At 43.6% G+C, this 12,504-nt stretch overlaps 1 protein-coding gene across 3 annotated transcripts in view; it reads right to left on the bottom strand.

Moving 5' to 3' along the window:
• Nucleotides 1–12,504, bottom strand: part of MLIP (muscular LMNA interacting protein) — a 407,542-nt gene that overhangs the window by 191,992 nt on the left and 203,046 nt on the right. For all 3 annotated transcript variants that reach the window (XR_010175988.1, XM_063916721.1, XM_063916720.1), the window contains one exon: nt 4,486–4,530. Coding sequence is in view for 2 of the 3 variants with exons in the window: in XM_063916721.1 (XP_063772791.1) it covers nt 4,486–4,530 (45 nt within the window). In the remaining variant the exon portion in view is untranslated. The remainder of the gene's footprint in view (nt 1–4,485; nt 4,531–12,504) is intronic.

The following is a 12,504-nucleotide window of genomic DNA, read 5'->3' as shown; positions in this document are numbered from 1 at the left end:
GCAGTGCCACTCCTAGATGGGCCAGGTGTTTGTGCCGCACACTTGTGTCGCTTAGCTTAGCCATACAGCAACCTTGGTGCATCGCTTTTTCATCTTTGCATCATGTGCTGTTTGGGGCATGGTTTTTTAAAGTGACATCCTGTCTGATACTGCCGTATAAGTCCACAAGTGTTTCTGTATTAGTCCAGGGGTAATGCCATATAACTCCACCAATTGCAGAATTTTTAAAAAATTACAGGGGAGTGCGGGAGATGCTGTCAGTGGACTGAAAAACTGAGGGCCACTTTCGACATTCAGCCACTGCATGCCACTAATAGATGAGCCAGGTGGTTGTATCGCTTAGATTAGTCATACAGCAACCTCATTGCCTTCTTTTTCTTCTTTGCATCATGTGCTGCTTGGGGACTAGTTTTTTTAAAGTGCCATCCTGTCTGACACTACCGTGCCACTCCTAGATGGGCCAATTGTTTGTGTCGCTTAGCTTAGTCATACTGCTACCTCAGTGCACCTCTTTTACATCTTTGCATGATGTGCTCTTTGGGGCATAGGTTTTTTTAAGTGCCATCCTGTCTGCAACTGCAGTGTCACTCCTAGATGGGCCAGGTGTTTGTGCCGCACACTTGTGTCGCTTTGCTTAGTTATACAGCCACCTCATTGCAACCTTTTGACCTAAAAACAATATTGTGAGGTGTGAGGTGTTCGTAATAGACTGAAAATTAGTGGAAATTAATGTTATTGAGGTTAATAATACCGTAGGATCAAAATTACCCCCAAATTCTGTGATTTTAGCCATTTTTTAAAAAATCATCTAGATCCAAAACCAAAACACGAAAGGGTGATTTTGGAAAAAAAAAATCCAAAACCAAAACACGAGCGGGGAATTAGAACCAAGAGCAAAACTCAAGACACAAAAAGTGCCCGCTTCACATATGAACACAACTGGGATGCATATGTGGTGCAACACAGAAGCATGTGCAGTGACAAAACAAAATGTCCAACATCCATTCTGAGTGCCCTGTAGGGGTTCACTATGGTATGCCGGTGGTCGGGCTCCCGGCGACCATCATACCGGCGCCGAGAGCCCGACTGCCGGCTTACCAACAGTGTGGCGAGTGCAAATGAGCCCCTTGCGGGCTCGCTGCGCTCGCCACGCTACGGGCACGGTGGCGCGCTATGTGCGCCACGCTATTTTATTCTCCCTCCAGGGGGGTCATGGGCCCCCATGAGGGAGAATAAGTGTCGGTATGCTGGATGTCGGGATCCCGGCGCCGGTATACTGTGCGCCGGGATCCCGTCAGTCGGCATACTGAAGACCACCCCCCTGTAGTACAGTAAATGCCAAATACTTAGCAACTCTGTATCATAGATAAATAGACATAAATCTTATTGAAACAGAATGACTGGGCAGATGGACCTGTTTAACACACATGCCTGCTGCTATGGAAGTGCAGCTTGCCTTCCAGCAAACAGAAATGAAAACCTGGTTGCCAGATACAAGACTGCATTTCATAATCAGAACCAGTAATCACACAAAATATTCTAAACTGTAGGCCCACAAAGGTTCCCAACAAAATAAGTCTATTCGCAAACTACAGTATGATCGACATGCTGTGGCCAGTTGGGGCGTGGCGTGGGGACAGCTCTACAAAACAGGGGCAGCACGCCATGGCCAGGGTCCGTATCTTCAGATGCAGATTTCCTGGGTTCTGGAATAAATGGTTGACCTAGTTAAGGTCGTCAGTCATTCGGTCAACCACTATTGGTCAACATTAACATGAACGACATGGGAAAATAGTTGACACATGAAAATTGATGACATGGGACAGGTCAACACATGAAAATGTCGACATTGATTTTTTAACAGTTTTTGGAGTGGTTTTTTTTTCGTAACATGACCAGGAACCCAAAATAATGTACAGCATCCCCTTGCATGCGGGCAAGGTGCCTGGCTCCGTTACCGCTGTGATAAAGTATGAAAATGTTAAAAATCTAGTTTTTAAAAAAAGACCACGTCGACCTGTCTTGTGTTGACCATTTTAATGTGTCGACCATTTTAATGTGTTGACCATGTCAGTGTCAACCAATAGTGGTCGACCCACTGATTGTCGACCTAAGAAGTGTTGACCTACCATTCAGATACTGATTTCCTGGCCACAGTAGAGGCGTTCTGGTGGTCACTCTGAATAAGCTTAATCACTAGGCTGGCATGATCACATCATTTGCGAATACACCAGGCAGTGCATTATCAGATCTGGTTGCAAACTATGCAACCACTCGGAAACAGAGTGGCCAGCTGCCGGAAGATAATCTTCCAGCAATAAAATATTTTTTGAGCCCAGTCAGCTCCTTTCCTATAAATATTTCTTATTCCATGAGAGAAAAGTATTACATTATATAAGGAAACAACAATATTTTCGCTTTCATAATAATCTTCGCCTTTCTCTGTATTTTACATTTATGTTCATATATGTGTGTGACTGTTCCTCATCTTTTTAAGTGTGACCATAATAAAAGTTATATTTAAATTATTTTGTATAGAATCAATAGTGTGCCCCAGAAAATACTATATAGTTGCTTTTGTTTTTTTGTCTCGCAAAATTAGTTTTGTACTCAGTTTAATGAACTATTATCTGGGAGCACCATCAACCCAGCGCTAATAATATTTTTACCCTTATAGCATCATGTTGGTCTACTACAGTATATTTGATCTATAGAGATCACAATAAATATAAATCCTATATAGATTTACATTGCTCTTTGTCAATAATTATTTATATTACTTTATTTATATTGGTTATATCTCTTATATCATATATATATATATGATGGATGTCTGGCACTCCAGGACTTAACAACCACAGTAGATAGGTCACATGGACACCATGAGTTGTAATATCAACGTTTCAGGGTGCAAACCCCTTTACCTTAAACAGAAAGTGCTCCACCATACCAACGGAATTTTAGAGAAATGCTCTTCAGCAAAATCCATTACAGTATCATTATACTGTTTGCAAAAATTCTGACTAAAACAATGACTACAATTAGACTAATATTAAAACTGAGATCATCTGACTAAATCTTGACTACAGTAAAACAAAGCAAAAAAAAAAAGAGACTAAAAAGTGACTTTAAACCAACTACAATTTTAAGTAAGCGACTAAGGGTGAGATGTACTAAGCAGTGAATAGAGTGGAGAAGTGAGCCAATGCAGAATTTGCCCATTGGTCAGACCTTTCATTGGTGTATGCTGGGCAGCACTTTGGCCCAAGTAGCCTGTTCTGGGCTTTCCACTGGATGGATTTTGCGGAAAACTTGACAGAGTGGTATCTTTGTATCCCAAAAGACATAATAGGTCTTTGGAGTCCCAGTTGGACCTCCTGTTAGTATACACTGGGCAGAACTTTTATCCAGGGAGCCTATTCTTTGCCTTCCTCTAAAGGATTTTGAGGAAAACTTCACAGAGTGGTAACACTGGATCCCAGAAGACATACTACAAGGTTGGGGATCCCGGTTGGACATACCGTTAGTGTACACTGGGCAGAACTTTGACCTGGGGAGCCTGTTCTCTGCTTTCTATTGGAAGAATTTTGGAGAAAACATCACAGAGTGGTATTTTTGGATCCCAGAAAACATACTAGGGGGTTTGGGGTCGCGGTTGGACCTCTTGTTTGTGTATGCTGGCCAGAAATTTGACACAGGGAGCCTCTTCTGGGCCTTCCATAGGATGTATTTTGATGGAAACTTTATAGAATTATTATAACTAACAGAAATAACCATAATTCAATGACTTGAAAGAACTGACTGAAAAAACCCATAAATCAATTAACTAAAATAACTGACAGAAATGGAGGTGAGAAGACAAAAAATGTTGTCTACCCAAAAGCCTTGGCATAGCAACATTGATAACAGATGGAAAACTTTACACCCATCTTGCAATGGAAAAGTGATTATAAAACTGAACAGAAAGAAAAGCTGGGGATCAGGGCTACTGGCGATAACGCAAAAATAAAAATTACATTGGGCAGCCACTTCATTGATGTGTTGGAAGAGCTACTAAGTTACTAATTAATGTTACTATGTCAACAGTTACACCCAACTCCTTGATTACTTAAAAAATGGAAAATTGGAACCATCAGATACACCGGGTACTTCAGTTAGTAATTTATACATTTGGGCACCTGTGTGTGTTCCCTCACATGATGATAAAATGTCTACATATAGCCCTGAAACAGGTACAAATTTCAGGGTGGAGATTATACATTTATCTTACTAATATTGCAAGTCAGGATAAAATGTACTCTACAGTATATTTATGCAGAATCTCTATCCATCTATATTACATTACAGTATGAATAATTACATGCTACATAAATAGTTTTAGTCTGCTTTATGGACTCTAATTAGGTTAGATCAGTAATCAGGTCTTTTCATTTTAAGTTGCTGTCAAAATCAATGTCATGCAACGTACAAATACGAAGTACTCACTTGAAGAGCATTTGTTTTTGTATTCATTAGAGGCTGCAGAAAGGCCTGTGGGTAAAATAAAACATACTTAGAATTGCAGAGCCTGTAATTATTAAAGGGAAATTGGACTGAAACATACAGTAGCATAAATTAAATAAGATATTTTTGAAGATTTTTTCCTGTTAATAAATCATTATGTTAATCTGAGTGCAGATGCTGCGAAAGCTTTGTCAGTTTAATTGGAATATGGTGAACTGAGAATTTTACTAAAAGTACAGAAGGCTTGATGTGTAGTAAATGTTCCAAACTTACGGTGTCAAAGCTGTATTCGTAATGAAGGTGCAACCCGAGGTAGTGATGACCATCGACACCTCTGCCGTCGATGGCTGATATTTGTTTTGTTTTTCATCATCAGCATTTAACTATTGATGATGAGCCAGTGATAGGATAAAAAGGATCTCTAAGAAGCAAGTAAGAAGAGCCTCGCTGCAGGCTGCAACCAGACACTTTTCATATAAGAGCTATTTGAGCATTAAACAATCTGATGATTTATACAGCTCTCATTCCCCATTAAAACTCATTTATGTCATACTGGCTGTTCTACACGTTCTTCGCATGGGAGTTTCTGATTTTCATGGTTGTAAAAATAAATGAATGTTAAAAATTTGGTAAATCTATAGAGATGTAAATTTGAGACATCATACATACCTCCCAACTGTCCCAATTTTGGCGGGACAGTCCAGTTTTTTACGGCCTGTCCTGCTGTCCCACCCGCAAGTCGCAGTGTCCCATGGTTAGGGGGCAGTTGGCAGATTCCCCCTGTCACTCGCTGCTCTGAGCATGCACACAGCGTCTATTCATGGCAGAGAGGGACAGGGGGCATGACCAGCAGCTCTCCGAGCGCTGTTCATGCCCCCATAATGACGAAAATGGGAGCGTGGCTTGCGATCGCGGCACTTGCCATGAGGCCATGCCCTCTTTCCGATAGCCCATGACCCCTAATTTCGGGCGTGCGCCTTCGGCACACGATAGTGTCCCTCCCTGGTCTGCAGCAAAGTTGGGAGATATGATCTTAATGTAAGTAAATATTGATCCATGGTTCTTGGCATTACCAGAGGAGCACCCATAGCAGATACTGTAAAAAGTGATGACCATTTTGTAGTTTATTACATACTACACACTGGAGGTACAATCCAAATTTTAATCCGATTGTCCGTTTGAGCGTTATCGTTCACTCAATGCAAGACACACATCAGTAATGATGTCATTATGTCAACTCCCTTTTCATCCCCTTAGGAGAGGTTTATTAAAATTTGAATTACGTAGTTTTCCTATTTCCCACCTGCAGAATACCTATGTTAAATTTCAGCTTCCTAACATATCGGGAAGTAAGAGAAATAGTGATGAGTGTGTGAGTGAGTGAGTGAGTGAGTGAGTGAGTGAGTGCTATCACATTTATATACTTGATTACATATATGTCAATCCCAGTACCACTTAATCTCTATTTTAGCTCATTAACCACTTGCCTGGCATGGTCGCATCAGATGCGACCATGCCTGCAAGTGCTTTATCTGACCTGGTCGCACAGGATGCGACCAGTCAGATAAACTGTGTTAGCAGCGGCAGGGAAGGGAAACTTCCCTCTGCTGCTGCTGTCAGAGGGACCAGAAGGTCACTCTGCCTCCCTGCACCCTCCCCCTGTGTCTGCCGTGCTGCCGATCACTGCTGATCAGTCAGCACGGCAGGATCCCCCAGCGGCTGCAGATAATAGCAGACAATAGCAGCCGCTGGGGAGTGTAAATTAACCCCCCCCCCAAGCCATCCGCATACCCCCCCTGTATACCTGGAGGCTGTCTGGGATCTTAAAAGTAAAGTCGCGATGGTAGCGATATTACCGATGTTCCGATGGTCACGATGTTCCCGATCAATGTTTTGATGTTTGGGGAAAATAATTTAAAAAATATTTAAAAAAAATACATGTTTTATTATTATTTTTAACTAAAATCATTTTGGATAGGGTTAAATTCATGGTCTTCACCTAATTCACTCATAAAAAACCCCAACAATTTCGGAGCCGTTTTTGGGGAAAAAAATCATCAGTTAAGTCGTTAAACTCCCTATATTAACCTAGGTACTTCCCTTACAAAGCTAATACTTTGTGATTCTTTTTGTTCTATGTTCCTGCTTTTCCCCTTGATATAACCACTATTTACACATACTGTATGATTATTCCTGTACTGCATAACCTTAAACCTTAATTTGTTTTTGCCATTTTCCAGCCCTTTATTAAAATTCAGCATTACCCCTTGCGCCTCTGTTATAAGCTTCCATAATACTGTTTTTCATTTTATTTTTTGCTTCCTGTACATACAGTATGATGGTATTTATATAACTGCACCACATTTCATCATAATATAATAGTTTTTTCTTTCTTTCTGCCTATTATTATAACTTGCATTTCCCATTACAACACTATTACATGCTTGTAAACTTTAACTGTCTTTTATTTCTATGTATATGTATCTTTTTTTAGATTATTTTCCCACTTATGTTTAAAACAGCAGACTGTACAGTATTTATCTTTCTGTACTGCATAGCCACATAGTATAACTCTTTTTAACCATCCTTCCTCTGTATTGTCTATTGGCCATTAGGATGAAATCTGTAGCTATCACTAATACAGTCCATATTGTCACACAAAGCAGTATACTTGTGTACTTTACCTTATAAATCAATTTGTAATGTGGAGGGTGAGGTACTTTTATAATGTTTAGGCAGTAGGGCTTAAAGTGGTCCTGGAGAGGTTGGGTGAACTCATCTCCCCCACGACCCCTCCCCCTTAGCGTGCCGCAAAAAGGGGTGTGGTCTCACAAGGAAGGGGCATGGCCACACAAAAGTACCCCCAATTCAAAAGAATGCCTCATAGTAGCACAATCTTCACATTGCCCACCCCACATACTTACAGAAAGTGATCTGAGCATCTGCAATGCAACGTGCACAATAAAAACTACAATGCAATTAAAGAGTACCTGAAGAAAAGCAGTACCCGGTCACAAGATGTAAAATCAGAAGTACATAATAAGCATATACACAGTCAAATGCAAAACTCCCATATCCTAAAGTGTGACAGAACATCTGCACCATAGCAATTAGACAGGTGTGAGCAGCACAACTCCCCTCATCTGCTGCTATATGTCTGCCCGCCTCCTGCATGGCTGAAAGCAGCTGAGGCACAGATGGACACATGCATGGTGTCCTTTACCTGTGTGCAACATACTTTGGAAGTAAAAGATGACCAAGACAAAGGATCACAAGCAAGTGACCAGCACCTGCACATCCAATTCATCCTCATGATCTCCATCAGAGGCTGCTTCATAGCGGCGGCCGGTAGGGGAGGCAGGCAGATGGCATGCGGCGGCGGGGCAGGTGGCAGCAGCCGATGCGTGTGCTGTAGGCAGGGTGCGGATAGCGCACTGTGGGCTCGGAAACTTTCTGCGGGCGAGGTGCTGCCGGGAGGGCTGCGTGCACGGGCTATGCATGTATCCTATCTATGCATGTGTGCGGGGGGACAGTGGAATCACGGGCTGCGGCGGTCCCATTACGCTATGCTGTGGGAAGACAGACTCGCCGGTCCCTGCATCTGTATTGGGGAAGAAGGGGCTGCTCTTTTGAATCTAACGCCGATTGCGCACCAATCACGTATCACGGACTGTTAGCCAATGAGAAGCTGCCACTTGGCAGCTTCTCATTGGCTGGCGGTCCACGAGCCGTGATTGGCTCACGCCAGCTTTTGAAATAGCTGCCTCTTCTTTTTATTGGTGCTGAAGCCGGTCCGTGAGCCGGGATTGGCTGGCGGATGCTGCAAACTTTACAATGCAACCGGGACCTGATGCTGTGGCCGGACAGTGGCGGAACTGGTTCCGCCTGCAATTAGAGGAGACGGAATGCAGTTCCGCCCCGTTCCTGCCTAATTTAACCACTGTTAGGCAGTATAGCCAATTGTTGGGGTTGGGTATGGGTGACCATCGTTTGGGATCTCGCCGGTCACCATACTGACACCGGGATCCTGGGGTGTAGAATGCCAATGGGGGCCGAGCACAACAAAGCCCCGCACGGGCTCACTGCGCTCACCGCTGGCTCTATTCCCACTTTATGGGTGTTGTGGACACCCACGAGTGGGAATAGTCCCTGCTAGTCAGCATGCCAACTGTTGGGATTTTCTCCTGACCGCCGGTCACATAACTACATCCCAATTGTTGTAATGTCTGAATATTGCTGTCATGACTCATGGTGCTGTCCCAGTGACAGTGTATTGCTGAAGGCTGTAGTGTGGGCATGTGTTGTAGACAACTGTTGTGTTGGGGGCATTGTTGATGGCTATAGTGTAAGGGTGTATTGCTGATGGCTGTAATGTAAGGGTGCATTGCTAATGGCTCTGTATAAGAGTGCATTGCCAATATCTGTTGTGTGGGGTGTATTGCTGATTGCTACTGTCTTTGAGGTCATTGTTGATTGTGTGTGTGTGTGTGTGTGTGTGTGTGTGTGTGTGTGTGTGTGTGTGTGTGTGTCGGAGGGTATTTATTGATTTAATTTGGGCACCAGTAAGTAACTTTTGGGATAATTTGGAGAACTAGGTCTATTTGCTAAATGTGAGTGTCATTGATGCAATGTTGGAGCTATTTGGAGGGATGTAGTCAGTTTACCGGCTGTCGGGATCCCAGCGGTCAGGAGACCGACACTGGAATCCCGTCACCTGTTGATAAACCGACAGTCGGCATCCCCATTTTTAAATGCTACTGTTCATATTGTTTCCTAACCTCTTTTGCTCTCTCTCTTTCCTATCCCCTTTTTCCTTGCTGTCCTATATCTATGTCCATCCACCTGCTGTGCTCTACCTTCCATGTTACTCACCTCTTTCCAGGGGCAGATTAGCCCACCAGGACACAATGACAGATTCCGATGGGCCGGTCCCATATCTCTCTTAGCCAGGCCAATTCACACTCAGGCTGGGCTGGCTCACACTGCTTCCAGTTCTTGCAGTTCATTGGAACGCAATCCAGAAGTTACGCTAGCGGGCACTTTCGCGGCTGCTAGCCATGAAAAGTGGTGAAGCTGTTCTACCAAAAGGAGACCTGGAGAAAGTTAACCAGCCCAGCAGCATCCTTTCTCTCTCCACGGCCTAAGGTCTCTTCAGTGAGCCCAGCTCCCACATTCTCACTGAACTGGCCAGAGTGGCAACTGAGCACTGAAGGGGACCCAGAAGAGAGGATATTTTTATTACTTTATTTGCATATTCATGATGGTGTAAAGGATAGGGTGTCCCCAGTCACAGTGTATGGTTTGGGGACTGGACAGGAGCAGGATGTTCTCAGGATACCAGCTGATCAGGCAGCACTCACAGCCTGCCCTGGGACAATCTCTAATGCAAAGTCCTTCAGCCCTATAGCTGCCCAATGTCTGTCCATGATGATGGACCTATTTATGTTATGCAGTGGCTACGTATGTAATGCAGTGGCTACATATGTAGTGCAGTGGCTACGTATGTAGGACCTCATTCCGAGTTGATCTTTCACTAGCTACTTTTTGCAGCCGTGCAAATGTATAGTCGCCGCCCACGGGGGAGTGTATTTTCACTTTGCAAATGTGCGATCGCATGTGCAGCCGAGCGGTACGAAAAAGTTTTTTGCAGTTTCTGAGTAGGTCTGAACTTACTCAGCCCTTGCGATCACTTCAGCCTGTCCGGTCCCGGAATTGACGTCAGACCCCCGCCCTGCAAACGCCTGGACACGCCTGCGTTTTCCCTACCACTCCCAGAAAATGGTCAGTTGACACCCATAAACGCCTTCTTCCTGTCAATCTCCTTGCGATCGGTTGTGCAAATGGATTCGTCGCTAGAAGCATTGCAGAGCAACGATGCTGTTTGCATTGCACAGCAACGATGCAGACTATGCGCGTGCGCATTGCGGTGCATACGCATGCGCAGTAGTAACCTGATCTCTGCGCTGCGAATAACGGCAGCAAACGATCAACTTAGAATGAGGGCTGTAGTGTGGTACTATATGTGTAATTTGTTTGTTTGAGTTTGAGTTTATTATTATCATTAAATATTCAACATGTGAACAGTTAAAGACATTTTGATGTAAGCAAAAGACAAATACCACAAAAATATAAATACCAACAAAGAACAATACCATAAAATATTTTAACAGAGCCGTAAGAACACAAATAAACACATGAACAGGTACGACAGTCGGTTCCGGTATGAAAGATAAATAGTGTCTAGTTAGACAGTCAATAGATAGACACCATATGTTAGACAGACATTAGGTCGACAAGGTCAAAAGGTCGACAGGGTCAAAAGGTCGACATGGAAAAGATCGACAGGTCAAAAGGTCGACAGGGTCAAAAGGTCGACATGAAAAAGGTAGACACCATGTTTTTTGCATTTTTGTGGTTTGTGTGGATAGTTTTGTCATCTGGGACCCCCAATTGTAGAAAGGCATACCATCGCGGGGCTCGCTTCGCTCGCCACGCTTCGGGCACGGTGGCTCGCTGCGCTTGCCACAAGGTTTATAACCAACTCTATGCCGACATGGATAGAGAAAGTATGACATAATCCAAAAACATGTTACATAAAAAAATACATTTGTCTATCTTTTTTATGTCGACCATTTTCATGTCGACCTTTTGACCTGTCAACCTTTTGACCTGTTGACCTTTTGACTCTGTCGACCTTTTGACCCTGTCAACCTAATGTCTGTCTAATACAGGCTTTCCCAACCACGGTCCTCAAGGCACACCAACAGTGCAGGTTTTAGCGATATCCAGGCTTCAGCACAGGTGACTTAATTAGTAGCTTAGTTATTTTGATTTAACCATCTGTGCTTCAGCCTGGATATCACTAAAACCTGCACTGTTGGTGTGCCTTGAGGACCGCGGTTTGGAATGCCTGGTCTAATATATGGTGTCTATCTATTGACTGTCTAACTAGACACTGTCTATCTATCAAACGGAGAGGCGACAGTCCTACCTACATTTAGAACTGTTAAGCATGGTAATTGTAGTTTGATGGAAGCAAAGTCAATTCCCCATAATTAGGATGGGTCACATCACTCAGTATACTCCTAGCCTTCGTAAGGAGCCTCTTTTCATAAATAGACTGGATGCTTGGCAGTTGTAAACAATTATCCTACCAGCAGTTTTTACAATTCTATCAAGTGACTTATGCTCTGCTATATTACAATTTCCAAACCAAACAGAAATACCATAAGTAAGAACACTCTCAGTAATACACGAGTAAAAGGTAACTAAAATTGCCTCATTTATTCCTGCTGATTGCATTTTCCTAAGAAAATATAAACGCTGTTGGGCTTTCTTTATAACAATGCCAGTGTGAAAATTCCATGACAAATCATTGGATATGGTCACGCCTAGAGAGAATGTCATCACCCGAGCCCGGATCCGAGTCAGGCTCAGGTTTTCCCGCCTGAATTGGAAACCAGAAAGAGGCAAAACTTCATCATCCTGCTGTCGGATTCTCGCAGGGTTTGGATTCCATGTAAGTCGCCGCGCGTCGCCGCCATTTTAACTCCGGCATTGGAGAGTGCAGAGAGAGGACGTGTCTCCGTCCTCAGTGTCCTGCATCAGTTCAGTGTTAGTGTCTTGTGCTGCATCAGTCCAGTCACAGTGGTTGTGTCTTCTGTTGCCATATGTCCAGTGCTGCTGCATAAGTCCAGAGCAATGGTGCTGTGTTGTGCTGCATCAATCCAGTGGTGGTGTCTTGTGCTGCATCAGTCCAGTCACAGTGGTGGTGTCCTCTGCTGCCATATGTCCAGTGCTGCTGTATAAATCCAGTCCATTGCAGTGGTGCTGTGTTGTCCTGCATCAGTCCAGTGGTGGTGTCCTTGTGCTGCTGTATATGTCCAGTGGTACTACCGTATATGTCCAGTGATACTTCCGTATATGTCCATTGATACTGCCGTATATGTCCAGCGGTAATGCCGTATAAATCCAGTGATCCTGCCATATAATTCCAGTGAT

The sequence above is a fragment of the Pseudophryne corroboree genome, chromosome 4 (genome assembly GCF_028390025.1).
Source record: "Pseudophryne corroboree isolate aPseCor3 chromosome 4, aPseCor3.hap2, whole genome shotgun sequence".
Taxonomy (NCBI): Eukaryota; Metazoa; Chordata; class Amphibia; order Anura; family Myobatrachidae; genus Pseudophryne; species Pseudophryne corroboree.
Note: the sequence above shows the minus strand (reverse complement) of the source record. Positions and strands in the feature narration are given on the sequence as shown.